Source organism: Cyprinodon tularosa, unplaced genomic scaffold, assembly GCF_016077235.1.
Source record: "Cyprinodon tularosa strain WSP-4 unplaced genomic scaffold, ASM1607723v1 ctg878, whole genome shotgun sequence".
In the NCBI taxonomy this organism is placed as follows: Eukaryota; Metazoa; Chordata; class Actinopteri; order Cyprinodontiformes; family Cyprinodontidae; genus Cyprinodon; species Cyprinodon tularosa.
Window position 1 is genome coordinate 214,536 of NW_024039649.1, and position 27,227 is coordinate 241,762.

Here is a 27,227-nt window from a genome sequence, read left to right on the forward strand (position 1 = left end):
GGAGGAGTTCCGGTGGGTGTGTGGCGTCTTTTCCTCTCATTCAGTGCGACGTTTTATTTAAGTTGAAAGATGGCGGCGGTGCATCTCAGGATCGGGGATCTAGTGTGGTGAGAAGACCTTTAAACACAACTAAACTCTTCTTTTTAGGCTTAAACTGTTTACCAGGCTGTTATAGTTGCTAGTTTGAATCCCCACAGCCAGACCGCGGTAATCAGAGGTTACTAAGTAGAGAGGAAGCGGGTTTTTGGGCAGTTGGTGTTCAACCCAAACAAATTGCTAGCCTAGCTCAGTTAGCTGCCGTTAGCTCCCAGTCAGCGAGCCAAACTTCTAAAAGCAGCGTTGAAATGTCTCATAGTCAGCTCCCTCTGTCACACAGATGCTGTGTGCTTTGAAAAACAGACAGTTGTTGGATTTATAAAGCTCGGGGTTTGAGTTTTTAGTTGTTGTTGTTGTTGACATGTTGAGCTAGCTCTGCTAGCATCAGAGCTTCTTTTCCCCAGCGGATGTCGTTTGGCTCTGAGCCTGCTCGGCTTCCGTGTTATTAACTCCGCGTTAGCTCGGGTTTATTTTACAGCCTCTTTAGCTGTTTGGTGATATTGCCCTTCTAACTGCATACAGGGAATTAAACCATAAAACACGTATTATTTACTCTCCATTAAATAACGCAGTGGGTTAGCGACCACAGTTGATCACATGCTGCTTAAATGACAGCATTGGCCTCTGTTGAACTCTCCTCTCCACCCTCAGAGTTCCTTTATTCAGACGCCTGGATAATCTGTTATCGTTTTCCTGGAGAAGTTAAGCTATATTTGTAGGAATCCAAGGCCTTTAGATGTTAACTAATGTGAAGCTGCAGAGGGTTTTATGAAAACAATCCGGATGAACTCAGACACGGCCTTGTGAAACTGGCAGACTTTGACCAGCCTTCTACAAACACGTTTTGTACACAACTAGTTTCCAGTGGGACAAATGAATCAGTCCTCATCACCAAAACAAACACATCTATTACATTTAGCTCTAAGGCCTCTTTGACAGAGATCTGTTAAAAGCAAAAACCGGGAAGAATCTCCCTCTGGTTTTTATGGATGTTTCTGGATTAATTTGTTATTTGGGTGTTATAAGAAACCTGAACTATATTAACCTGGAGTAAAAACAGCATCACGAGTTTACAATGAGAACACACATAAAGTTTGAAAACCCATAACTAATATATAACATATTATTGCCTAATGAAAAAAATTAGGCAATACTAGGCAGTTAACTCGGGCCCCAAGTTCCTGGGGGGCCCATAAAACTCTGTTTACATGTATGGTTAATACAACTATTCCTTATTTGTGCACATTAATTATGTTTTTGATAAAAATGCCATCAGAACTCTTATAATATTAATATTATAATACCAGTGTCCACCATATTGGATCAGTCCATTTGCTGCACATGTTCAGAAAGGTCCAAACAGACAGCAGCAAACTAATTGAAAACTAATTTGTTGCCAACTTAGCGCTTTAGTCGCTATATTTAGCCACTTTTCAGACCCCTCTAGCACTTTGATTTCTAAAAAGCTCCTGGCGCCAAATCTAGAGACTTTTTTCTGCTACTGGAGACTTTGGAGACAACATCTAAAAGCAGCGAACTCTGCTCTCCAGAGCAAATAGATTGGTAACCCCGCCTCCTGCTCTCCTCTATCTTGTCTGCTGTCATGATTCATGCAGCTATTATTTCATCCAAATGAAAAATGGAGAACAGATAAGCAGATCATGGCTTGTCTACAGTGAAAAGAAGGACTGGGTTATTTACTTTGGCCTTTTTAGAAACACAGGAAGGAGCAATCAGCTAAGTGAGCTTAGTGCTTGGAAAAAATCGTTCATTCCTTTAGAGACGGCATGAAAAGTCAGCTGAGTACAAAACATAGAGAGGAAAACAAGAAGAAAAGGGACAAGAAGAGAGGGACACAACCTAGAACAGATAATGGATGTCTATTCTATTAACATTTCTCTATCTGGAGAATGGGGCTGTTTGATGTGTTGTCTTCTCAGTTCAGAGGGCCCCCTGCCTGTCTTTGCCTAGGGCCCCAAATTTCCTAAATCCACCCCTGATTATTTTCTGTTTAGTTTCTTTCTCTTTATACATTTGGCTCTAAAAATGTCCTAAGATAATTTTTGGAGGTTGGTTAGTTGGATTTCTATCCAGATGTTCTGCCTGCAGCTCATCCAGCTGTGGTTTAAAAACAGCGTTGCATTGTTACCAGTGAAGCGCTGTAGGTTTTCACACCGTTACTGTCTGTGGCTGTTTCTGGGTTAGCGAGGCATCAGTCTGCAGCAGCAGGTGGGCTTTCATAAAACCAGGGGAAAAAAAGCTTGATTCTTTCTCTGAAGTTTTATTTCAAAGACTTTAAACTAAAAAAAATAAAGAAAAACACTTTACCAGACTGTGTTAGCTCTTTATGAAACGTCTAAACGTGGGATGTCAGCCAGAGCAGCTTTCTCTTTTAACTCTGTTGTTGACATGGAAATAATGAATTTATTCGATTAAACCAAAATAACCACATGGGCCACTTATTTTCAGGGTTTCTGTGTTTGCTGTGATCCCAAACAGAAAAACGATTTCAATCATTTGGGTATAATTGCTGCTTGGAATGTTTTTTTTATCCCTGCAGCCAAAGAGAAAGGCTGGCGTTGTGCAGCTCTGTCATTTTGTTCAAACTTTTCTGTGCTTTAATAACGATATCGGCATATGCCCAAGTTAGCTTGGAGCACAGAGTGTCTGTTAAATCAACACTGTGTAACTTAAAGGTGGTGAAAACCAGGATTGAATGCGGCTGTTCATACTCCCTCCTTACGTTAATATCTGTGACGTATATCCAACTCCAGTTTTCATAAACACCTCGTGATCCTCTGCTAACGAGGCCAACCAGCTGCCAGGGTTCGGGGACAGTTTCCACTCCCAGATCCCAGTGAAAACAAATGAAAACATATTTTAGAATAACCTTTTCTGCTCATTCAGGTTGTGTTTGTCTGATATTCAGCTTTCTTTGATGGCCTGAAAAATTTTACTGTGGCAAAAAAAAAAAAAAAAAAAAAAAACTAAAACAAATCAAGAGCAAACTGATTTTTGTCCATGGACAGAAATAATGGGACGGAAGGCTCGATCAGATCTAAAATGTTTTTAATGTAAACATGTCAGATGGAAGATTATTAAAATACGATTCGGAAAGAAATTTCATTCAAATTGAGAGTTGTTTTTTTTTTATCAATTAGGATAATCTCCTCTGCTGATGGATGTACATCAACATGACCTTTCTCTCTTTGCTAACCTTCATCCTAAATATAATGTGTGGATCAAGATCCTATCCTGCCCTGTAGCTAATCAGCGTTAGCATACGGTACAGCTGAGCCCTTAACTTCACTAAAATGACCAGCAATAGCAAAAGGATGATATAACGAAGGTCCATAGTGGAAAAAACTACATCAACAGACACGACTGAAGCACCAGAGAAAAAGAAAAATGGAGAGGCTGCAGCAGCGGATGAGCTGAAGATTACCGGTTTGTTTACAAACAGGCGGCAGCTTCTTCTGCCTCTAAAACGTTTCCAGAAATCTAGCTGCTTCTGCTCATTAAATAATTTAATCTGACCAAACGCTCGGTACGTGTTTTCACACATCAGATTGCATGATTTTATTGGTGTCCATGGAAACACAGATTTTAAACTTCCGATTAACCAAGAGTTAGATCGGATCGGCGAAAGTTTGCACATGCAAACACAGCTAATTTAAATTTGCACTTTAATTGCCACAACAATCCTAATCAGGAGGTAAATGTTAGATATCGAGTTATAAATTTTTTTTTTCAGGGTGATTCTGATTATTTCGACATCAGTCTGACGATGCCTGATTCTTCATGGCGATGTTGCTTTTTTCCTTCTCCATATATATGATAAATTGACACAATTAGGGCTGCAACTAATGATGATTTTACAAACCAATTAATTTGTTGCTTATTATTTCGATGAATGGATTAATAATCGGAAAGCTAAATGTTCCTTAAAGAGGATTTTCTATGAAATTAAACCCGGTGAAACAAAAACGTTTCTACTTGAGGAGTTTAAGTATTATAGTATAAATGCTGCTCTAAGTGGGTCGCTCTGGCAACTAAAGGCATGTTTTACTATATGCTCTAATCAATTACTGAATTAGTTTTTTGATTATTTCAATAATCGATTATTTCGAACTAATTGTTTCAGCCGTAGACACAATGATAACAAACGGTTCATCAGTCTCAGTTTTAACAAAAGAAACGTTTATTGACGACTCAAACAAAGCATTAACAATGGCTAGCAGGTGAAGGCAGCGGTGCTGATGAGTCTGCGAATGTTGGTTAAGCTAAGCGTCCAGTTTAGGGGAGGGTAGATGTTAGCTAATCTGAAGCTATAAATGTTTAGCATTTTACTCTCAGAGCCCAGATTGTGCTGCATGTGATACTGCAGCCTTTTGATTCTGTTTTTCAAACATTTCTGCAGCTGAGCTAATGCTAACGTTAAGTGTTATTTCAGGGGCAAGCTGGGCCGTTACCCACCATGGCCAGGAAAGGTAAGAGAAAACCCCGAATAGCTTTAAAAAGCAAAGAACTATGGAGCTCACAAAGCTCCTATGTATAAACCAATCACAAGAAAGCACTCCACATGGGATGACTTGCATCCAGATCCTCCAGACCGCCTGCACAAAGCAAAGTCTACATCCTCCACAGTTCTTCCCATCCTGCTCTGCTCCGACTTCTGCTCTAAGCTGTAGTTACTGATCTGTCGTTACTATATCTTAATTTGACAAAACGGATCTTCTCGCCGTTCTTTTTCCTGTTTGGTGCGATTGCACTTGGCCGGAGTGGAGCATAAAAATAGCTCAGCTCCATATTTTGATGGTGAAGGATGGAGACCAGGGCCCTATAATTTCCGCGATCACTGAATCGCGGGCGGAATCGCAGAATTGGCAAATTTACGCAGAATCTAGTGTAAACGCGGGATTTCTACATTTGGAATGAAATTCTGTTTATGTGTGGGAGAAGAACGTACGTCGGGGGCAAATGCACACCGGGGGACGCAAATCTGGGCGACACAACGCCTCCCGCTCCGTCATTTCCGCTCACCCTCCCCCATCAAAACATTGAAAAAAAGGCGACACGGCTCTCCACAACTCCGCTTTCGGCGAAGAAGTTGAGAAACACGACACTAAGCCTTGAGTACAGAGCCGAGCCATTCCCTCGTGACTTTTACGTGTCAGGGGAACAATTGTTTTGCATGTTTTCTCAACATTCCATTGATTCCATTGAAAGTTAGCTCACAGGGATTAGTCCTACAACTTGAATACTTGTTTCAGTAACTTTTGATCAAAAGTTTTTGTCTGTTACATGATGATAAAGTCCGCTTTAGTTGTATAACTCAGGAGTACTGAGTAAAAAGATAATGGGGCACTTTTATTTATAAGCATTGGTTCATAACCATTAATATTGTGTTAGTACTTAGAGTGCAGCGTTATGTTGCATCATGCAGTAAAAGAACTGAGTAAATATGTTTTTTTACCTCAATAAATTTAAGGTCATTCCTATTTTATTTGTGTACATTTTAATCATTAACATTAAAAGCACATTCTTTTTACGACTGAAATAATAGTAAAAGGTAAAAAAAAATTGCATTTTCAAAAATTAAAACGGAAATAACTGAATTTGGGGAAAAATAAAACGGATTTTATAGGGCCCTAGGAGACGTTCTGAGGAGTAGCGGTGGGTGTGAAACAGTTCACATTGTTTAACATGAATGCACAAGGTCTTCGCACGATGTTCGTGAGCGGGGGGGTGACAGAGGATGTGGAATCTGGGGCTAAGTCATCCCACGTGGCATGCCTTCTGGTGATTGGCTTATACAATGGAGCTTTGTGATTGGTGGCCAACCACTCCTGCTTTAAGTCTCATAAATCCACACACAAAAGCAGTGGAGTTTAAAGACCACTGGCACTTTTTAATTTCATTTATAGTTGTTTATGGAGCAGAAATACTTTGGTGAATCTTGTACTGTGCATGTTTGAATCACATATGTGTATTTGGGAAAATAATTCTCTTTCAGATAGTAAGCCCCCCCAAGGACCTGAAAAAGCCCAGGGGCAAAAAATGCCACTTTGTGAAATTCTTTGGAACTGAGGACCAGTGAGTTAAAGCCCCGCCGTAGCTGCTCCGATGTTTTCCCTGCTTCTCATCCTTTACCACATGTCAGAGTTTGTGCTTCTTGTTTCTGAGCAGCGCCTGGATCAAAGTGGAGCAGCTGAAGCCCTACCACGCCCACAAAGAAGAGATGATCAAGATCAACAAAGGAAAACGGTTCCAGCAGGCAGTGGACGCCGTGGAAGACTACCTGAAGAAAGCCAAAGGGAAAGATCAGGTAACTCAGAGTTACACTTAAGTTACACTTAAAGGAATAGTACACCCAAAACATGATTAGCCTTCATTTTCTACTCACCCCCATGCTGAACAACACTCTGGAGTACTTTTTTGATATCTCAAATGCATCTGGAGATCTGGGAGGCTTTTTGCTGTCTGCTGACATTCAAATAATGGAGGTCTATGGCGCCCGAGGCAGAAAGGTCCATAAAAGTCCACAAAAAACGTGTCAATTTTCCTCAATACTGCTCGTCCAATGTATTCCAAGTGTCCTGAGTGGGTAGCATCCAGAATTTACTCGAAGTCATTTAGAATGTTTTTAGAGCATAAACAGTAGTGTATAGGATTTCCTAAAAGCGCGTTCACGAGTCTACGGAAACCGCGGCAGACCAAACCAGATGAAAGTGCGCATTCAGCGTCTGCTCTGCCGATAATGCAAGCGTAGAAGAAGAAATGTGCTGTTTACCTGTGCAAAGAAAGAAACAACGAAAGAAAAATGTCTGAGGACTTCAGTGTTGAGGAAGAGCATGAGTTCTTTGCCGAGCTGAATGCGCACTTTCATCTGGTTTGGTCTGCCGGCTTCCGTAGACTCGTGAGCGCGCATGTGCGCGCTTTCAGGAAATCCTATACACTACTGTTTATGCTCTAAAAACATTCTAAATGACTTAGTTTCGAGTAAATTCTGGATGCTACCCACTCAGGACACTTGGAATACATTGGACGAGCAGTATGGAGGAATATTGACACGTTTTTTGTGGACTTTTATGGACCTTTCTGCCTCGGGCGCCATAGACCTCCATTATTTGAATGTCAGCAGAGAGCAAGAAGCCTCCCAGATCTCCAGATGCATTTGAGATATCAAAAAAGTACTCCACAGTGTTGTTCAGCATGGGGGTGAGTAGAAAATGAAGGCTAATCATGTTTTGGGTGTACTATTCCTTTAAAATGTTTGGTATCATAGAGCAACTAAAAGGGAAAAAGGTTTTAGAAATTAATTTAAGAGCAGCTAAAACATTCGGCCCCCTTACTGCTAAATCCCTAAATAAACCTTGAGAAACAGACAAACCTCAATGAAATGAATGGATCCAGCTGCAGCTGCCCCGGTTCTGCTCTCTTAGCTTCTTTAGAGCGAAATCGGATTATAAATCCCAGCAGAACCACCAGGGAGGAAGTTCTGGTCCAGTTTAAAGTAGGTTCCGGTCCATCATTGGACCACTTGCAGTCTAGCATGACAGGCTGGACAAGGAGAGCACTGATGGCAGCGGCAGGCAGTAGACCTGTGGTAGCTCTGGAGGAGCTGCAGTGATCCACAGCTCAGGTGGAAGAACCCTCAGCTTTCTGTCCCGTTTTCCAGAACAGAACTTTCTGGTTGATGTTAACTTCCAGCTGGACAAAGACTGTAAACATGCGTCCAACGGGCCTAGTCAAAGTCCACACCTGTATCTTAAGCTGGGCGTACACTGGACGATGTTTTAAAACTTTGAACACAGCTACAAGCTCACACTGTACAACTAAACCGCAGGGTTTAGAAGTTCCCAGCTCACCATGTTTGTTCTCAAGCTGTGCGACCCGACGCTCTGATGCGATCTATCTGCTCGCACTGTACATCTAAAAACCAGGTGGGACTCAGCTCCGCAGTGAGATGGCGCTACTCAGACTCGTCTATCTGGAAGCCAAACGAGTAGAAGAGGAACATGAGGCTCACTAGAGTGAAACGCGCTGCCTTGGATATTTGTGCAATTTAGTGCTGAAAGCCCTAAAAAGAAAAGAAGACGACATATTTGGACAAAGACATGGCTGAGCAAACGTGGCTACTACGGTCTGTCAGTTTGACAGAAAGAACTCAATTTCACTCATTCCGATTCCTGATGGGGGGGTGGTCGTTGGAGGCTGATCGCCCCTCGTTAGCCCCTGTACAGCTACACCACGCACCATCAGGCTGGGAATTGGCCTGAAAACGGCTAAAAATCGTACAGTGTGTACTCGGCTTTAGACCCCTAAAGAGGAGAGACGGGGTTTCAGGTTCCCCTGAATAAGTTTATGAATACTCTGAATGTGTTTATGTGCCGAACTTTCCAGATTTTTGTTTCCTGTTGCGTTAAAAAAACGCAGAATGGTTTTTCTGATTCCCAAAGTTGCGTCGTTTTCCATCTGTCGTAAAAATCAGTTCTGCTGGTCTGCGAACCCACAGCAGCTCAAAGGTTGAACTAGTTCTGCAGCAGCTAAAGTCGGGTTTTTAAATCTTCTTAAAAGCTTTGGATGGACGTGTAAAATGTCTGTGTGTTTCTGGCAGAACTCTGACAGTAAAGGAGAATCAAAAGGCAAAAAAACCTCCAACAAGCCGCTGAAGATTCTAGAAGAAGATGACGAGGATCTCAGCGCGTTGAAGGACCCGTCAGAAACGGTTAGTTGGACTTCATGTCTGCTCGAGAAAATATTTTCCTCCGGTTTCTGGTTGTGTTTCAGTGAAACACCGTCTGTTTCCTATGAAAAGCTGGTGTGAATCGGGCCGTTCTCACTCTGGTTTCTTAATCCACAGTCAGTCTCACTTCAGCTTTACAGTGTTCCTTAAGATTCGGCCAAATAAAACCCTAAAAAATCATTTATAGACACAAATTTATTTTAGTTCATCGGTTCCAGTTAAGTCTCTGTTAGACATTAAAGACCATTGAACTGCTGGCGTGTTAACAGCCTGTTGGTCTGGGAAACTCAGCCTCTGCGTCTAAAGCTGCGTTTTCACCAACGCAGAGGATTCCCACGTTATCTCTGTAGAGGGCGAATCTGCAGTGGAGCGACGGTGGCGAATTTAGGGAGGCAGGCGGCTCGGTTTTGGCCGGTTGGTGTCATTTGGTCGCCGTCTTGTCTGCAAATGAAGTGGAAAAATCAAATCTTTTGTTGGCGATGCGAAATCAAGTCAGTGACTAGAATAGAATAATAAGTAAAGTAGATTTATTTCATTACTGTACTTAAGTACTTTTTTGAGTATCTTTAGTTTATTTGCGTCTTTTTTTTGGAGGCTTTAGTTTCCAGGAAGCTGCTAATTCTTCGTTCCTTCTGTTCATCTTAGCTTTTAATCCTCTGTTGCTGTTTTTCATCCATCATGGCGGACAGCAGCCCTCAGGACTGAATCTGGACGCCACTGATCTGAAGATTTATTCACGTTCCACAGATGAGAGAAACTCAGAGCAGATATTATTACTAGATTATAATTTATTAAGGCGTTAGTTGTTACCATGTGGCCAAGTTGTTCAGTAGGATGAGTCTCAGATCAGAGTTCTAGTTTCTTTATAGTCATAGATTCAACCTTTAAGCTCTATTCTATAGTGAAAGAATGAGGAGAATTAAGACTCTGTTTTCTTTTTGGTTTGTTTCTAAATAACAAATCATAATCTAAATATGTCCTTATTTCTGTGGCCTTTTATGCTGAACTTCTTTCCAGGTGGTGTAGAATCTATAGCAGGTGGGTCTATGCATCAGTACATCACTTGATTTCTGACAGTTACAGGTTCTAATTTTATACAGAAATTTTCTGAAATGGGAAGATTTAATTTGCATTTTTTTAATGCTCAAATGCTTTAAAATGCATGTACTTTTGAATACTCGAATATTATCAAAGGTGAGTACTTCAATGCTTCAACCTGAGTAGATTATTGACTGAGTTCTTTTAATTGTAGCTGAGTAAGATTTGATGACGAGTATCAATACTTTTACTGAAGTAGTACTGCTGAGTACTTGGTCCATCACTCACTATATGTGGCTGTGAGCTACAGTGAAGGAACTTCAGCAGAGAACAGCTTATTAAAGAATGGAGAAAATAATGTTGACGAAGGATAAAGTGGGAATGTTGCTTTTAAAAAGTCGTTTTCATTTAGCTCTAGAAGGACTGTTTGGTCGTCTTTCCTCCAGCGCAGACGGATTCCTTCAGGAGAGAAGGCGTCGTCGTCTTCAGCTACACCCCGTCCAGCAGCGGGATGAAAGTGTTAGACTCCTGAATTTCCTATCATCAAACATATTTTTAGATTAATAAATCCAACAACCTTGAGGTTATAGTAGATCTTTATAGAATTCAGTGTGATTTAAGGAAATTTGATCCCATTACTGGATGTGAAGCTGATTTTAGTAAAGATTAGCTTCTGATTATCAGTTGGAGCTCTTAAATTGTCTAGGGCTGCATCTAATGATTATTTTATTGATTGATTAATAATGTGATATCAAAAGGTTCCTTAAAGAAGTTTTTTTTTTTCAGTATGAAACTAAAACTTTTCCACTGGTGGAGTTCTGGATCAATCCTGTTGATAGATGGATTTTTTTTTCTTAAATGCAAAATATGAAGATATTTTTAGAAGTTTTATATAATTACTCCTTAGTGGGTTTCTCTATCAGTTAAACCCTTTAAAGGCCATTTAAAGTTTTTGATCAGATGCATTACCCCCCCACTTAGTGAGGTCTAGAAGCACTAGATCTATATCCAGCCATTCAGCAAAGATCCTGCTACATGGCGGTACATGTAGCAGGAAATTAAGTTGGGAAAAAGGTTAAAAAAGGAAAAAAGCTAATTTAAAAGTTAATAAGTCTAGTTAACAATTATATTTAGGTTTATAAACTAAAAAATGTCAGTGCCAGTATCGGCATTAATGCCTCTAAGGTTATGTTGGACCAAAACAAATGTTTTTCTTTTCTTATAGAAACCTTTTAGTTATTTTTCTTAATAAATTCGGGCAAGTTGGGTGTTTTTGTTGTTATGAGTTAATTTTTTGCCATCAAAATATCCATATTTTTACAAAGGTAATAAGCTCTGGTCCTGGATAACACTACTAGCTTAAAATTTAGGTTTTCAAAGTATTTCTCTGAGCTTCCTATAACGGGTTACGGTATGTTTTAGAGTCTCTGTACTCCAGTTAACGATCGATCGATTACTAAATTTGTTAACGATCTTTTCAGCCGTAGTGTCGTCTAACCAGGAGGATCCGTTCTCCGTCATTCAGGCGGGTTTGGGGTGTTCCTGCCTTCCAGCCGTTCCCATAAAGAAAACATCCGTTCAGTTTCAGCCTTTTCTTTGATTTTTAAAGGTGAACATGTTTGTTTTTTCCTCCTTAAGGACTTAACTGAATCTGACCCTGAGCCGTCTGCTATTGAGAGGCTGGGGGCCGAACCTGGTTCAGGATTCAAATGGGAAAGCAGTGTAGGTGAACCCCTCCCTGCCCCCCCCCTGCTATCAGCCTGCCCTGCCTTGCTGTCTTTCTACCTGACCTTAACCCTAACTTTGGCTTCAAATCACCGACTGCAGACCTTTCCCTTCTGACCTTTGACCGCTGATGCTGTTTGCTGGGTGTCTGTGCTGTGAGACGGTCAGTGAACGGCCGGATGGTTTTTAGAACATTTGGCCTGAAATGAACCGTCCTGATTGGTTTAATATGAGGAAAAAAGAAGCACAATGTGAGAGCGGGGACATGGGTCCAGTTTCCCCCACTGAAGCTCTGGAGCAGACGGCTTCTGAAGTTGTGGGCCGCTGTAGGAACCAGATCTGCTCGGGTCCTGCTTCATGCCAGAGACGTTACGCTACGAGTGGCTGAACGTTGCCACATGATGTAAAACACTGTGGTTACCCTGAAAACGATAACAATGCAGCGTCTGCGGGTCGAGTTAAAAGCAACTGTAGCGTTAGCGTGTCTAATAACGGATGAAGTTTTACCTGATTGAAAACAAAGCTGAAAAAAATCTGTTAACGTGAACAAAGATATGATGATATAGAGGTAGGTAGCGCTGTGGCAAGCTGTGCTCAGTAGATGGATCATTATTTATACCTAAAACTAATACGTTCGTGGTAATTGAATTAATTTAACATTAATCTATAATTTTCGTCGTGATCATTGAGTCTGGGAGCGGCCATTTTTTCCCAAATATAGTAGCCCCTCCCTCCTGCCATCTTCCAGCAGTGACGTCACCGTGCGGTTAGCCTAGCGCCATTCTCCCCGCTTTGCAAGCTAAATCAATGGGAACTACTAGACACATCTGCAATCAACAACAATTAGTGAAGATTTCCAGAGGACTTCACCATTGAAATTCACCAGAGCTATAGTGAAACTGACAATGCCCACGTGCATGGCAGCTGGATGCTGGAATACATCGGGGAAAAGTGGAAAAAAAGAGTTATTTCAGAAGTTTTAATTCTGAATGTGAGCGACTTTTCCTTTAAAGCTACAGTGTGTAATAATTACAGGGATATACAGTCATAAATGTAATATATTATACATAACTGTTATTTATCATCATCTACGAGCTCAGCCTCTTAACCTTAATATTTGCGTCGCCTTAGAATTTGTTATTTATAATTACATAGGAGCGGGTCTCGCAGCCATGGAGGCAGACATTTTTGCGCTACGGCAGCGCAGAGCCAACAAACTAGCGATTGCCAGATCGCCAATTACGCTCGAAAATAACTACGGCAAGTTGAGAGAGATGAACTGAGACGGTACTGAACAGTAGATGACAGTATTAAAATTATCTATGTAAACAAACCTCATCACTTGAGAAGGTAGGTGATGCGGACGTTGTGGAAGACATTTTGTCCCGTAACGCTCGCCGTACTGTTGGGGGGGAGAAGCGGTGGGGGGGAGATGTTCATGTTGCTGTGGTCTGCAGTCTGGACGTTAGATGTCGCTGAAAATTACACACTGTAGCTTTAAATACCAACAGGCTATAAGGAAATTTAGTTCTTCTAACTCTGTCAACAGCAAGTAGAATAACTGTTTTTGTCTAAAATCTTTGAAAATCATTTTTAGATGTTCCATTTGTCTTCGTCTGCTCTCAGAAGGTAATAAAAAAAACTTTTTTTGTCACCTTGTTAAATAGCAGAGCTCAGTCCGTCTTAGAAGGCAGGACTTTCATTCAACACTATAATTGTTTTTTATTTTCAGCTACTTAGACTTTAGATCTACTTTAGATCGCCAATGAAACATAAAATATGGGCAAATATGGAGAACAATATGTAAAGACTCCAGAAGCGATCTGATTCTTAAGAAGCTGGTGCAATACAGTTTGTGTGAATGTCGTTGCAATAATATGATGTGACAAGAAAGTGCAGGGCCCCGAGCAGATCTGGTACCTACAGCGTCTCAGTGCTGAGCTGATGCTGGAGCACAATATGGCTTTTTCCTCCTGAACTAAAGCATCCATTTCCCCTCACTGGAGGACATTGGCAGCCCCGCAAAACTCATCTAAAAATAAACCATTAAATGAAATTAGGGCATTAAATAAACTGTGGATTTGATTCCCTTTGGAGCAGGTTGGTAAATATGGAAGCAAATCGTTGCCATATTTCAAATGAAAAAGCATTTTCAGAAATGCTTTTTCATTTTAATAATTTGGCTGCATTATTTGACTCATAAATAAAATTAGTAATCAATCATCCTATTTGCATTTTCATTTTCTTCTTTAACACCGCTCATCCTTTTACTTAATTAAAATGAAAAAGAAAAAGATATTTGAGATTTATTTTTCAAAATGTACCCCAGCAAATACAAACCAAAATTCTATTTGAAATGTAAAATTTGAAAATGAAAATGCAAATGCAAATAGGATTGATGACTAATTTAATGAGTCAAACAATGCAGCTACATTCTTAAAATGAAAAAGCATTTCTGGGTTTAGTTTTCTAGAAATGCTTTTTCATTTGAAATATGATAACGATTTGCCTCCGTAGGTGAAATGATCTGCATCAAACACCAAAAAGACCTGACATAATAGAAACAGCCTTTCATTAGAATAATGCAGCGAACAGAAACTGTAAACTATTTTAACATATGATGCAGATTTCCTCTGGTTCTGATCTGATTGGGACCCAAACAGGAAGTGGTTCTAGTTGACCTGCTGGACGCTGATTGGAACCGGGGTCTCAGTTTTTACACACACGGAGCTCCGCCTCTCAGCTGCCGTTTGCCTTTTCTCCTGAATCCCTTTCAAAATATATTGGTATGAAAATCTGACCAATCAGGACGTTAAGATTTAATCCGACATGTTTTCACTGATTGAACCGTTTGGGGTTTTTGTGTCTCTGCTCGACTGTTCTGGGTTCATAGAAACACTTTCCCACTGAGATCTCTCTCCTTACAGCCCGTCAAGGATGACCCACATTTCCATCACTTCCTGCTTAGCCAGTCTGAAAAGGTAAGAATTTTCCTTTTTTTTTTTTACTTTGCCTTATAAGAAGTATTCACACCCTTCTGCCTGAGCTCTTTAGTTGGGCTTTAACAGAACAAATATATAAAAGATGAAGCTTTTGTCCAACCATCCCATTACTCTGCAGAGCTTTGCTCTGATCACATATTTCCATTTTCATAATCCTAACCCTGCTGTCGTAGTGAGGACCGACTCCCTTCCTTTGGGTTTCAGTCACCTTCTTCCCTTTCTCTGGCCTGACTGACAGTAACCTAAAGCTACCGTCTACCACCCAACCTGAACCTAAACTTAAGGCCTGAACACACCGGCTGCCTCTGACTTTCTAATCTCTGATTCTGATTTTCTTCCATGTCACACTGACTGCGTATAGAGAGGCTCTGACCAGCCAGGATGGGCAGATCTGTGCAGATCTTTTTTATATTCCATCTCTATGCTACACAGATTAAAACAATGACTTGGACTGATGATGAAAAGTTTTTAAAAATAAATAAGCCATCAGAGTATTCTATAAAATAAAGCTCTACCTAACGAGTCTGTCCTGCGTCTCAAACCAGAACATATAGAGAATGTTCATAGATTAAAAACATGAGATTTCTATTCAGTTTATTTCTATAGCTCCAATTCACATCATGTCATCTCAGGGCACTTTATAGAGATAATTCAACCAGATCATCCAGTCAGATTGATTCACAGTTTTCTATCTAAGGAAAACCAGCTGATTGCATCGACTCATTGACTCTTCAGCAATCCCTCACACTAAGCATGCTTGTAGCGACAGTGGAGAGGAAAAACTCCCTTTGAACAGGAAGAAACCTCCAGCAGAACCAGGCTCAGTGTGAGCGGCCATCTGCTGAGGCCCACTGGGGTTCAAGGAGACAGAAGCAGACATAGAAAAGTTGCAGTAACGCTAATAAACATTAGCTTGCCTGTAGTAATCCCAGACACGGCGCCGTCCTCTCTGATGAGGCGGAGTCTGGTGGTTGATACTTTTATTCACTCCGCTCCGGCTTTGCACTGCCGACAAACTGCTGAGAAGAGGATGGTGGCGCCGGCTGCGGTCCGCTCTTCTTGTAGTCAAACACCGAGCAACTTTCCTCTCTTAAATTGATCCCGCGCACGATATATTGCATTGCGCACTATTGGCATAGTGAAGCCACACTTTCGACCTGGTTGGCTTTTTAAAGGGGTTCCACGACGCTCACAACCAGTACACAACAGATACACATGAACCCTGGCGTTAGGCGTGACCACCTATGTATTTTTCCTGGATGACGCAATCACGTTAAATGTTACCAATCACCGAAACTTGGCACTAAAGGGAGAGGCATGCTTTGATACTACTACTTTTGATAAAACCGAAGCGTTTCGGTTGGTACCATAAAAGAGCCGATGTTCGGTACCCAGCCCTAGATGTGGAACAGCTGTCATTGTTTAACATGACAGACAAGTAGGCCGCACGATGTACATAAGCGGGGTGCTGACTAGGGTTGTCACGATACTAAACTTTTCAACTCCATACCAATACTAAGGAAAATATTCGATACTCGATACCATTTTCGATACGACGAGGATAAAAACAAAGACTCCAAAATTCTACAGAAATATTCTCATTAATAAATAAATACAATAAAGGTTGTATGCTGTGCACAATATTAAGCAAGCTTGATATAAAACTAAAATTAAGTGTTCCTTCCATGGCTATGCTTTGCAAACATAACAGTAACACTAGCCAAACCGGTCAGCTGCACCTCTTACAGAAAAAAACTCTGAAACTGAAAAGTGCGTAGAATTATTCAATCACACAGTGTTCTGAAAGTGCATTTTCCTCTATTCTGCACTTTAGATGAATGACTGCTTAGGTGCCACTGGTGGAAGCGCTGTATCCATACTTTTGAAAACGAGTATTGTATCCGGATACAACGTTTCAGTATCGATACTTTTTCAGTATCGATACTTTTGACAACCCTAGTGCTGACGGAGGATGTGGAATTTGGGGGTCACTGCATTTCCCCCCCACGGTATACCTCACATGACTAAGAACCCACGTTTAAAGCGGGTTTAGTTTTCTTCCAAAGGCAACAGTGTAACTGGGTTTTAATGTAGGGCTATCTGAGTAAAGGTTCTGAATACCAGTGCCAGCCCCGTCATTTAGCGTAACATTCTGCCCTGTTAGCCGCTGAATCAAAGAGAGTTGAAGTTCATCCCAAATGCTCCTGAGGAGGCTGTTCCACATCATTCTATAAAATCCAAAGATCAGAGCGAACTTTGACACCTTTACTCCACAAGGAGCCGTTCTACATGAACATATGAACAGCTCTGTTTTGTTTTTTTTCCCCACAGCCAGCGTCATCCATGGAGCCCATCAGCAAGCGTCTGAAAATCATCGAAGAGGTAAAGGACGTGTTGAATTTCCCACAGGAAGTAAGTGGAGCTCTTCTTTACTGCGGTATTGACGAGTGCTTTCATGGCGCAGGTCACAGGTTCCACTTCTATCCAAGCAGCAGACAGTACAGCCATCAACGGCAGCATCACGCCCACAGATAAAAGGTTCGCTCTCATTTTCAGACCGCTTCCACACCTGCTCCGTACGGTTTATATCAACCATGGTCTCACCCTGCAGGATAGGCTTCCTGGGCCTCGGCCTCATGGGCAGCGGCATCGTTTCCAACCTGTTGAAAATGGGCCACGTCGTCACCGTGTGGAATCGCACCGCAGAAAAGGTACGGCTGAAGCCCAAGAGATGCGTCTGCATCTCCTCCTGCTTTTAGATGGACGCAGCAGAATTTAGCAACAACTGGTGAGCAGGCCTGGGTTTGATGTCTGATTGAAAGGAACGGGAGCAGAGATGCACTGGAAATGAAGCCAAAAGCTCAGATTGTTCAGCATCTTTTTACAATTAAAGCTTAGAGTATTTTTTTTCCTTTAGGTTCTAAATGTTAAAGAAATAGATTTCAAAGAAAGCATGCAGAGTAAGATCCGATGTTTTGACTCTTTAAAGTAAATGTTCAATGGCTTAATTTAAAACGGAGATGCAAATTATCGTTTAATAAGCTAAAGAGGACGGATAATAAGCAGCCATTTCTTTAAACACCTGAAGTTTTTTTTTTTTTTTCGTTTTATGGAGATGAGTTTTCATCACATAAAGGATTTATTTATTTTTTTACAATATGCCGAGTTGAAAAATAGTGCATTATTATATTGAGGCAGCTGTTAAAGGTGTGATTGAAGCTAAACAGAGTTTCCATTGTCGTAGTTGAATAACGGTAGTGGGGGAAATGCACTGGCGTAACTTTCTGAAGGACTGCTGTGGACATGTCAACATATACTTTGGGCAATTTCCGCTTTTTTTCCCCCTTTCCGCTGATTTACTTCAGCTAACAGTAACTGGGTGCAGCTAACTGCGTTCAGAGCGTTTTCAGTCTGTGTTTTCCACGCTCTCCTGTCCCTCCTCTCGGTAAAACATCATCAGATCTGTAGCTTTGGGAGATTGACTGCGGACAGAGTCGCTACGATTGAAATGAAATGATACGTTTTTTAAGGTTAACCACGGCACGTCAGATCTGGAGTAGTTAGCGTTAGCTGGCAAACAGCCTAGCATGGCTAATGTTAACTTCTAAGAATGTGGGTAAATGGTCAAATGTATTTTGATGGTCCAGTAAAATGTTTAGAGCAGGATTTGGTACGAAGTGCTGAATGGACCCGTCTGATCCTGATCCGTCCTCTGCTGTGCTTCAGTGCGACCTGTTCATCCAGGAGGGGGCCAGGTTAGGCCGGACCCCTGCAGAGGTGGCCTCCATGTGTGACATCACCTTCTCATGTGTGTCAGACCCCAAAGCTGCCAGGGATGTGAGTATCTCTCTGAGGCTTTGAGAGGATGTGTAGCACGCAGTACTAGGGCCAGGCTAGAGAAATACCAGGATAAAGTCATTATGAGAATAATGTAACTTTATAAAGTCATTATGAGAATAATGTAACTTTATTAAGTCATTATGAGAATAATGTAACTTTATTAAGTCATTATGAGAATAATGTAACTTTATTAAGTCATTATGAGAATAAAGTAACTTTAAGTCATTGTGAGAATAATGTAACTTTATTAAGTCATTATGAGAATAATGTAACTTTATAAAGTCATTATGAGAATAATGTAACTTTATTAAGTCATTATGAGAATAATGTAACTTTATTAAGTCATTATGAGAATAATGTAACTTTATTAAGTCATTATGAGAATAAAGTAACTTTATTAAGTCATTATGAGAATAATGTAACTTTATAAAGTCATTATGAGAATAATGTAACTTTATTAAGTCATTATGAGAATAATGTAACTTTATTAAGTCATTATGAGAATAATGTAACTTTATTAAGTCATTATGAGAATAAAGTAACTTTAAGTCATTGTGAGAATAATGTAACTTTATTAAGTCATTATGAGAATAATGACTTTATAAAGTCATTATGAGAATAATGTAACTTTATAAAGTCATTATGAGAATAATGTAACTTTATAAAGTCATTATGAGAATAATGACTTTATAAAGTCATTATGAGAATAATGTAACTTTATAAAGTCATTATGAGAATAATGTAACTTTATAAAGTCATTATGAGAATAATGTAACTTTATAAAGTCATTATGAGAATAATGTAACTTTATTAAGTCATTATGAGAATAATGTAACTTTATTAAGTCATTATGAGAATAATGTAACTTTATTAAGTCATTATGAGAATAATGTAACTTTATTAAGTCATTATGAGAATAATGTAACTTTATTAAGTCATTATGAGAATAATGTAACTTTATTAAGTCATTATGAGAATAATGACTTTATAAAGTCATTATGAGAATAATGTAACTTTATTAAGTCATTATGAGAATAATGTAACTTTATTAAGTCATTATGAGAATAATGTAACTTTATAAAGTCATTATGAGAATAATGTAACTTTATTAAGTCATTATGAGAATAATGTAACTTTATTAAGTCATTATGAGAATAATGACTTTATAAAGTCATTATGAGAATAATGTAACTTTATAAAGTCATTATGAGAATAATGTAACTTTATTAAGTCATTATGAGAATAATGACTTTATAAAGTCATTATGAGAATAATGTAACTTTATAAAGTCATTATGAGAATAATGTAACTTTATTAAGTCATTATGAGAATAATGTAACTTTATTAAGTCATTATGAGAATAATGTAACTTTATTAAGTCATTATGAGAATAATGTAACTTTATTAAGTCATTATGAGAATAATGTAACTTTATTAAGTCATTATGAGAATAATGTAACTTTATAAAGTCATTATGAGAATAATGTAACTTTATTAAGTCATTATGAGAATAATGTAACTTTATAAAGTCATTATGAGAATAATGTAACTTTATTGAGTCATTATGAGAATAAAGTAACTTTAAGTCATTGTGAGAATAATGTAACTTTATTAAGTCATTATGAGAATAATGACTTTATAAAGTCATTATGAGAATAATGTAACTTTATAAAGTCATTATGAGAATAATGTAACTTTATAAAGTCATTATGAGAATAATGACTTTATAAAGTCATTATGAGAATAATGTAACTTTATAAAGTCATTATGAGAATAATGTAACTTTATAAAGTCATTATGAGAATAATGTAACTTTATAAAGTCATTATGAGAATAATGTAACTTTATTAAGTCATTATGAGAATAATGTAACTTTATTAAGTCATTATGAGAATAATGTAACTTTATTAAGTCATTATGAGAATAATGTAACTTTATTAAGTCATTATGAGAATAATGTAACTTTATTAAGTCATTATGAGAATAATGTAACTTTATTAAGTCATTATGAGAATAATGACTTTATAAAGTCATTATGAGAATAATGTAACTTTATAAAGTCATTATGAGAATAATGTAACTTTATTAAGTCATTATGAGAATAATGACTTTATAAAGTCATTATGAGAATAATGTAACTTTATAAAGTCATTATGAGAATAATGTAACTTTATAAAGTCATTATGAGAATAATGTAACTTTATTAAGTCATTATGAGAATAATGTAACTTTATTAAGTCATTATGAGAATAATGTAACTTTATTAAGTCATTATGAGAATAATGTAACTTTATTAAGTCATTATGAGAATAATGTAACTTTATTGAGTCATTATGAGAATAATGTAACTTTAAGTCATTATGAGAATAATGTAACTTTATTAAGTCATTATGAGAATAATGTAACTTTATTAAGTCATTATGAGAATAATGACTTTATAAAGTCATTATGAGAATAATGTAACTTTATAAAGTCATTATGAGAATAATGTAACTTTATTAAGTCATTATGAGAATAATGACTTTATAAAGTCATTATGAGAATAATGTAACTTTATAAAGTCATTATGAGAATAATGTAACTTTATTAAGTCATTATGAGAATAATGTAACTTTATTAAGTCATTATGAGAATAATGTAACTTTATAAAGTCATTATGAGAATAATGTAACTTTATTAAGTCATTATGAGAATAATGTAACTTTATTAAGTCATTATGAGAATAATGTAACTTTATAAAGTCATTATGAGAATAAAGTAACTTTATTAAGTCATTATGAGAATAAAGTAACTTTATTAAGTCATTATGAGAATAATGTAACTTTATTAAGTCATTATGAGAATAATGTAACTTTAAGTCATTATGAGAATAAAGTAACTTTATTAAGTCATTATGAGAATAATGTAACTTTATTAAGTCATAATGAGAATAATGTAACTTTATTAAGTCATTATGAGAATAATGTAACTTTATTAAGTCATTATGAGAATAATGTAACTTTATTAAGTCATTATGAGAATAAAGTAACTTTATTAAGTCATTATGAGAATAATGTAACTTTATTAAGTCATTATGAGAATAATGTAACTTTATTAAGTCATTATGAGAATAATGTAACTTTAAGTCATTATGAGAATAAAGTAACTTTATTAAGTCATTATGAGAATAATGTAACTTTATTAAGTCATTATGAGAATAATGTAACTTTATTAAGTCATAATGAGAATAATGTAACTTTATTAAGTCATTATGAGAATAATGTAACTTTATTAAGTCATTATGAGAATAAAGTAACTTTTTTAAGTCATTATGAGAATAAAGTAACTTTATTAAGTCATTATGAGAATAAAGTAACTTTATTAAGTCATTATGAGAATAAAGTAACTTTATTAAGTCATTATGAGAATAATGTAACTTTATTAAGTCATTATGAGAATAATGTAACTTTATTAAGTCATTATGAGAATAAAGTAACTTTTTTAAGTCATTATGAGAATAAAGTAACTTTATTAAGTCATTATGAGAATAAAGTAACTTTATTAAGTCATTATGAGAATAAAGTAACTTTATTAAGTCATTATGAGAATAATGTAACTTTATTAAGTCATTATGAGAATAATGTAACTTTATTAAGTCATTATGAGAATAAAGTAACTTTTTTAAGTCATAATGAGAATAATGTAACTTTATTAAGTCATAATGAGAATAATGTAACTTTATTAAGTCATTATGAGAATAATGTAACTTTATTAAGTCATTATGAGAATAAAGTAACTTTATTAAGTCATTATGAGAATAAAGTAACTTTATTAAGTCATTATGAGAATAAAGTAACTTTATTAAGTCATTATGAGAATAAAGTAACTTTATTAAGTCATTATGAGAATAATGTAACTTTATTAAGTCATTATGAGAATAAAGTAACTTTATTAAGTCATTATGAGAATAAAGTAACTTTATTAAGTCATTATGAGAATAAAGTAACTTTATTAAGTCATTATGAGAATAAAGTAACTTTATTAAGTCATTATGAGAATAATGTAACTTTATAAAGTCATTATGAGAATAAAGTAACTTTATAAAGTCATTATGAGAATAAAGTAACTTTATTACGTCATTATGAGAATAAAGTAACTTTATTACGTCATTATGAGAATAAAGTAACTTTATTAAGTCATAATAATATGAGAATAAAGTTGTAATATTACAAGAATCAGATCGCAGCAATAACAAAGTCTTAAAATTCTGAGAATAATGTTGAAAACTTTCTAGTATGAAGTCCTCATACCACAACCAGTTTTTAGCATGTGCCGATTAGCATCTGTGTATATATATATATATATATATATACACACACACACACATACATCACATTTCCTGATTTGCTATCCGACGCCAAAGTATAACTTCACAAGATGCTCGACATTCTTTATTTTAGGGAAGAAAGTGCTTCTGTTATCATAAAATGCAACTTTATTGTTGTAATATTAAGACTTTATTTTCATAATATTATGAATTTCTCATAAATTCTCTTACATAAGAGAATACTTAACTTTATTTTTGTAATGTTAACATGTTATTCTTTTAATATGATTTTATTCTCATATTATGACTTTATTCTGATAATGTTGTGACTTTATTTTTGTGATATTACGACTTTATTCCCGTAAAATTTACGACTGTATTTTAATAGTATGAATTTATTTCGTAATATGAGGTTATTGTTGTAACATTATTCTCATATTGTTATGACCTTATTCTGGTATTTAACACAGTAAAATCAAATCTAAACTGCGTGTTAGATGTGAAGGTGTGTGATGACTGACTGTCTGATCTGATGCAGCTGGTGTTGGGTCCCAGTGGAGTTCTGCAGGGAATCAGACCAGGCAAATGCTACATAGAGATGTCCACCGTAGATCCAGAAACCATCACAGAGCTGTCCCAGGTAGCATCCCGCCGTCAGAAGCAGTCGGTGTTGCGCCGGGACAGATTTATTCACAGATCTGTTTGGACATCAGGTGATCACGTCGCGGGGGGGGCGATTCCTGGAGGCTCCGGTAGCAGGAAGCCAGCAGCTCTCCAATGATGGGATGCTGGTTATCCTGGCCGCAGGCGACAGGAGTGTCTATGAGGACTGCAGCAGCTGCTTCCAGGCCATGGGCAAGACCTCTTTCTTCCTGGGTAAGCAGGAGTGTGAAGAATGCTGCTGCGAATCATCAGATCAGGTCCTCCCGTGTGGGAGATTAACTGGCCAGGCTGATGCTGGAGCTAAAACCTCGGGGTGTCTCCAGGTGAAGCGGGAAATGCAGCCAGGATGATGCTCATCCTCAACATGGTCCAGGGCAGCTTCATGGCCACCATCGCAGAGGGACTCACCCTGGCTCAGGCCACCGGCCAATCACAGCAGACCTTCCTGGACATCCTGTCCCAGGGCCAGATGGCGAGCACCTTCGTGGACCAGAAGTGTCAGAGTAAGTGTCTGTAAGGCGGCCTCTGCATAAAGTCCAGTTAGCAGCAGCATGAGATGTATTCTGTTTCTCCCAGATATCCTCCAAGGTAACTTCAAACCAGACTACTATTTGAAACACATTCAGAAGGACCTGAGGCTAGCCATCTCCATGGGCGACATGGCCAACCATCCCACTCCAATGGCTGCAGCAGCCAATGAGGTATTTCCTGTTTGCTCTGTTTTCACTAACTCACTTCAAAGCGTGAAGCTTAAACTCATGACAATAAAAAACGGACGAAGCAGAACCAGAACCGGACTGCTGCTCTGTGGTCCAAAGAATCCACGAGCCTTAAAGCGTGTTGGTCGCTGGTTATCCGCTGCTCTGCTCCGATCGCATTGGTCCTCACACAAGTGGAGTATGGGGGGAATTTTGTTCCATTATTGTTGCAAAAACACTTTTTTTTAAAATGGAAATGCTACTAATGCAATCCAGAAATTAACTTAAAATTTTTTTTTAAGAACTATGCTATTTTTTTTTTCTTTCAGATTTTTTTTCTAATTATTTTTATTTGAAATGTTTTTTTCACATTTTTTTACATTTATCATTTTAAATATATATATATATATATATTACTAATATTTCTTTACAGATTTTTTATTTTTTCAAATTATTTTTTTTATCAAATTTATTTATTTTTTTTCAAAATTCTGTTTTGTAGATTGAGTTTTATGTTTAGATCTCTTCTGGGGCGGGACTTCCTCTGGGGTGAGGAGCAAAGGCACGTTTCTATTGGTCTGCCGTTTGCTGATGAAAGTGAGTGTCTGATTGGGCTTGAAGTAGTGCTGTCAATCGATTACATTTTTTTAATCGCGATTAATCGCATCAATGCCTAAGTTAACTCGCGATTAATCGCATTTTAATCACACATTTTTTTTCTGATTGAAAATCATTTAAATACTCTCGATGACATACAAAAAATACATACAGGCTAGGTTTGTGCCAATGTTCTTTTTTTTTTTAAATGAAAACAGGTCACAGATACTGATTTATGCCATAGAAACATATGGCAAGAAGATGGGGAGGCATGTAGCAAAAAATAACAAATATGTAGCCAAAAAAAAGGCCCTGAAAACAGGCTGATGTAAAAGACAGTCTTTACAGTTAATACAGTCTTTTGAACAAAGACAAGCATTTTACCCTACTGCTATAAAATGTAGTACAGTTAACATTAGATGTTAATTAACCAAGATAATAATGAACAATTTTCAATCAATACATCAAAATCAATAGACCGACATCACTAGATGGAGGTAGTCTATGTTCTAGAAAGTTACTTTTCAACGTCTTAACAAAAATGACAACACACACCCACCCACCCACCCACACACACACACGATACTGACCTGTGGCGTACACAGACGGCAAGAGTGCCGTAGCAGATTCCATTTCACCTCAGTAATCTGTTTTCTCAGCGTATTTCAGGTTGCTACTAGTTACCAGACACTAAACTTGTTTGTTGGTGGTGGGGCTTAAAGAAAAGGCACTAGCGCCACCCAGTGTATGAGCGTCTTTTTCCCTTGAGGAGCTCCGCTCTCGAAGCATATGGAAAATTAATAGACTGGGGGAAAATAGCCCCGCCTTCCCGCAGGCTGCAGCGGGATGTACTTGGAAAATTGTACCATAAAACCACATAGCGTTAATCTCACGTTAAAAAAATTATCGCCATTAAAATGGCCTCGCGTTAACGCGATAATAACGCGATAATTTTGACAGCACTAGTTTGAAGGGAAAAGAATCTCATCTGCTAAATTATATTTGAAAAGAAGGCAATTTGAAAAACTGAAATTCAAAAATGTCAATCTTTAAAAAGGAAATTAAAACGGCAAACCTGTATTACAAAAAAAAGAAAAAAAAATGTAATCTGAGAAAAGCAAAGATGTAAAATCTTTTCCTGAATTAAAATGTTTTTAAAAGTTTCTTGTTGGATTTAATTTGTTTCGAATTTCCATTTATCGAATGTCTTCTTTGCAACAATAATGGAACAAATTTGACTCCCTATGAGAGCAGCCGTCCAGCAGGGTGCGTTACTGATTCACGCTGCCTAAGTCTCATCATAGCAACACTAGCAGAATGAGCTGACCTGAACACATGGCTCCCATGGAGCCCTGCAGAAACGCGTCAGTCTGCGCCTCAGCATTGAAGCAGGAGCAGCTGGACCTGATGATAAATTAGCTTCTTTTGTTCGGTGGAGCTCGTTCTTCACTCTCTACCGTCTCTTTGCAGGTTTACAAGAGGGCAAAAGCACTGGACCAGTCAGACAACGACATCTCTGCAGTCTACAGAGCCTACATTCACTAGAGGGAGAGGCCACCCATCCTCTGGACCACGCAGTCTTTAATCATTTCTCTCTTCTGTCATCTAATGAGTTCCTGTTTTAAATTCCAGTGGTTTTTATTTCATATGCCCCAGTGCCAGCCATGTTGTTCCCCCATACTGGCCAGTCTGGGATTTTCTTTGCTTTGTTTTCAACCTGGAGCATTGCACAGACTGCACTGGGAAGGAAGGAAGGAAACTCCTCCGATGGGTTCTGCATCCGTGCTGCGGCGGCGGCGGTCCTGGGTTTGTGTGGCGCAGCAGTCCGCCGTGCGGCAGGAGCTCCGCGCCACACGTCAAGCTAAACCCTTTTATTTTAATTTGCCCATGTGTGCATTTTAAGTGTAATCCTTTCTTTTGACGTTTTTACTGTCAAGAAAAGCGAAACAGAAACCACCAAGAACCACTGCATTGCCTTAAAACTGAACCCCTTCAAGTATTTCTATTTATTTATCTTCCCTCTTGGTCTTCTCGGCGCCGCGTGCTCGTGACCGGAGCGGATGGGGTCTGTGAGGGCGGAGCCACAGCTGTGTAGGGGCCTTAAACTGCGCTAAAAGCTATCACCACCAGAACCTGGGTTTGGGTTTCTGATGGGTTCGGGGAGGGTTTTCCTAGATCCGGGTTTGTTTTGTGTTTTAGAGATGAGTTAATGAAGAAATCCCCACAGTGGAAACGAGTTTAGCAATGAGCTGAAGAAAAAGACGTCTGTGAACTGAAACCTTTAACTGGTGGGACGACCTTTATCTGGCGGTGAATGGACTGCGGACGCGTCGGGCTGCAGGGGTTTGCTTTCACGCCGTGAAGCTAAAGCCGCTTCCTGACCACGTCCCTGCAGACGCGGGAATCAGACGGCGCTTTTCTCCTCACACTCTGAGGAAATCTGAGTTCTGCTTTTAAACGCAGCGTTCTCCACATTCAGCAGGAACTTTTCCTACAGCGGCCAGAAATAAAAG

At 38.2% G+C, this 27,227-nt stretch overlaps 1 protein-coding gene across 2 annotated transcripts; it reads left to right on the plus strand.

Moving 5' to 3' along the window:
• glyr1 (glyoxylate reductase 1 homolog (Arabidopsis)) lies at nucleotides 1-27,189 on the plus strand. 2 transcript variants are annotated; one of them, XM_038273574.1, is made up of 16 exons: nucleotides 1-107; nucleotides 4,550-4,586; nucleotides 6,113-6,192; nucleotides 6,286-6,424; nucleotides 8,717-8,827; nucleotides 11,522-11,605; nucleotides 14,536-14,589; nucleotides 16,942-16,992; nucleotides 17,075-17,148; nucleotides 17,222-17,321; nucleotides 18,337-18,447; nucleotides 23,295-23,396; nucleotides 23,470-23,632; nucleotides 23,743-23,922; nucleotides 23,996-24,120; nucleotides 26,185-27,189. In XM_038273574.1, exons 1-16 carry the CDS (start codon nucleotides 70-72, stop codon nucleotides 26,257-26,259), a joined length of 1,524 nt encoding a protein of 507 aa, XP_038129502.1. In that variant the 5' UTR covers nucleotides 1-69; the 3' UTR covers nucleotides 26,260-27,189. The 2 variants fall into 2 exon arrangements, with proteins under 2 accessions (XP_038129502.1, XP_038129503.1); XM_038273575.1 differs by lacking the exon at nucleotides 11,522-11,605.
• The last annotated feature ends 38 nt before the right edge of the window (nucleotides 27,190-27,227 follow it).

Coding starts and splice junctions, on each gene's coding strand:
- glyr1 (XM_038273574.1), top strand. CDS start 70: ATGGCGGCGGTGCATCTCAGGATCGGGGATCTAGTGTG. Junction 11,606..14,535: donor GATTCAAATGGGAAAGCAGT/GTAGGTGAACCC, acceptor CTCTCCTTACAG/CCCGTCAAGGATGACCCACA. Junction 18,448..23,294: donor ACCCCAAAGCTGCCAGGGAT/GTGAGTATCTCT, acceptor GATCTGATGCAG/CTGGTGTTGGGTCCCAGTGG.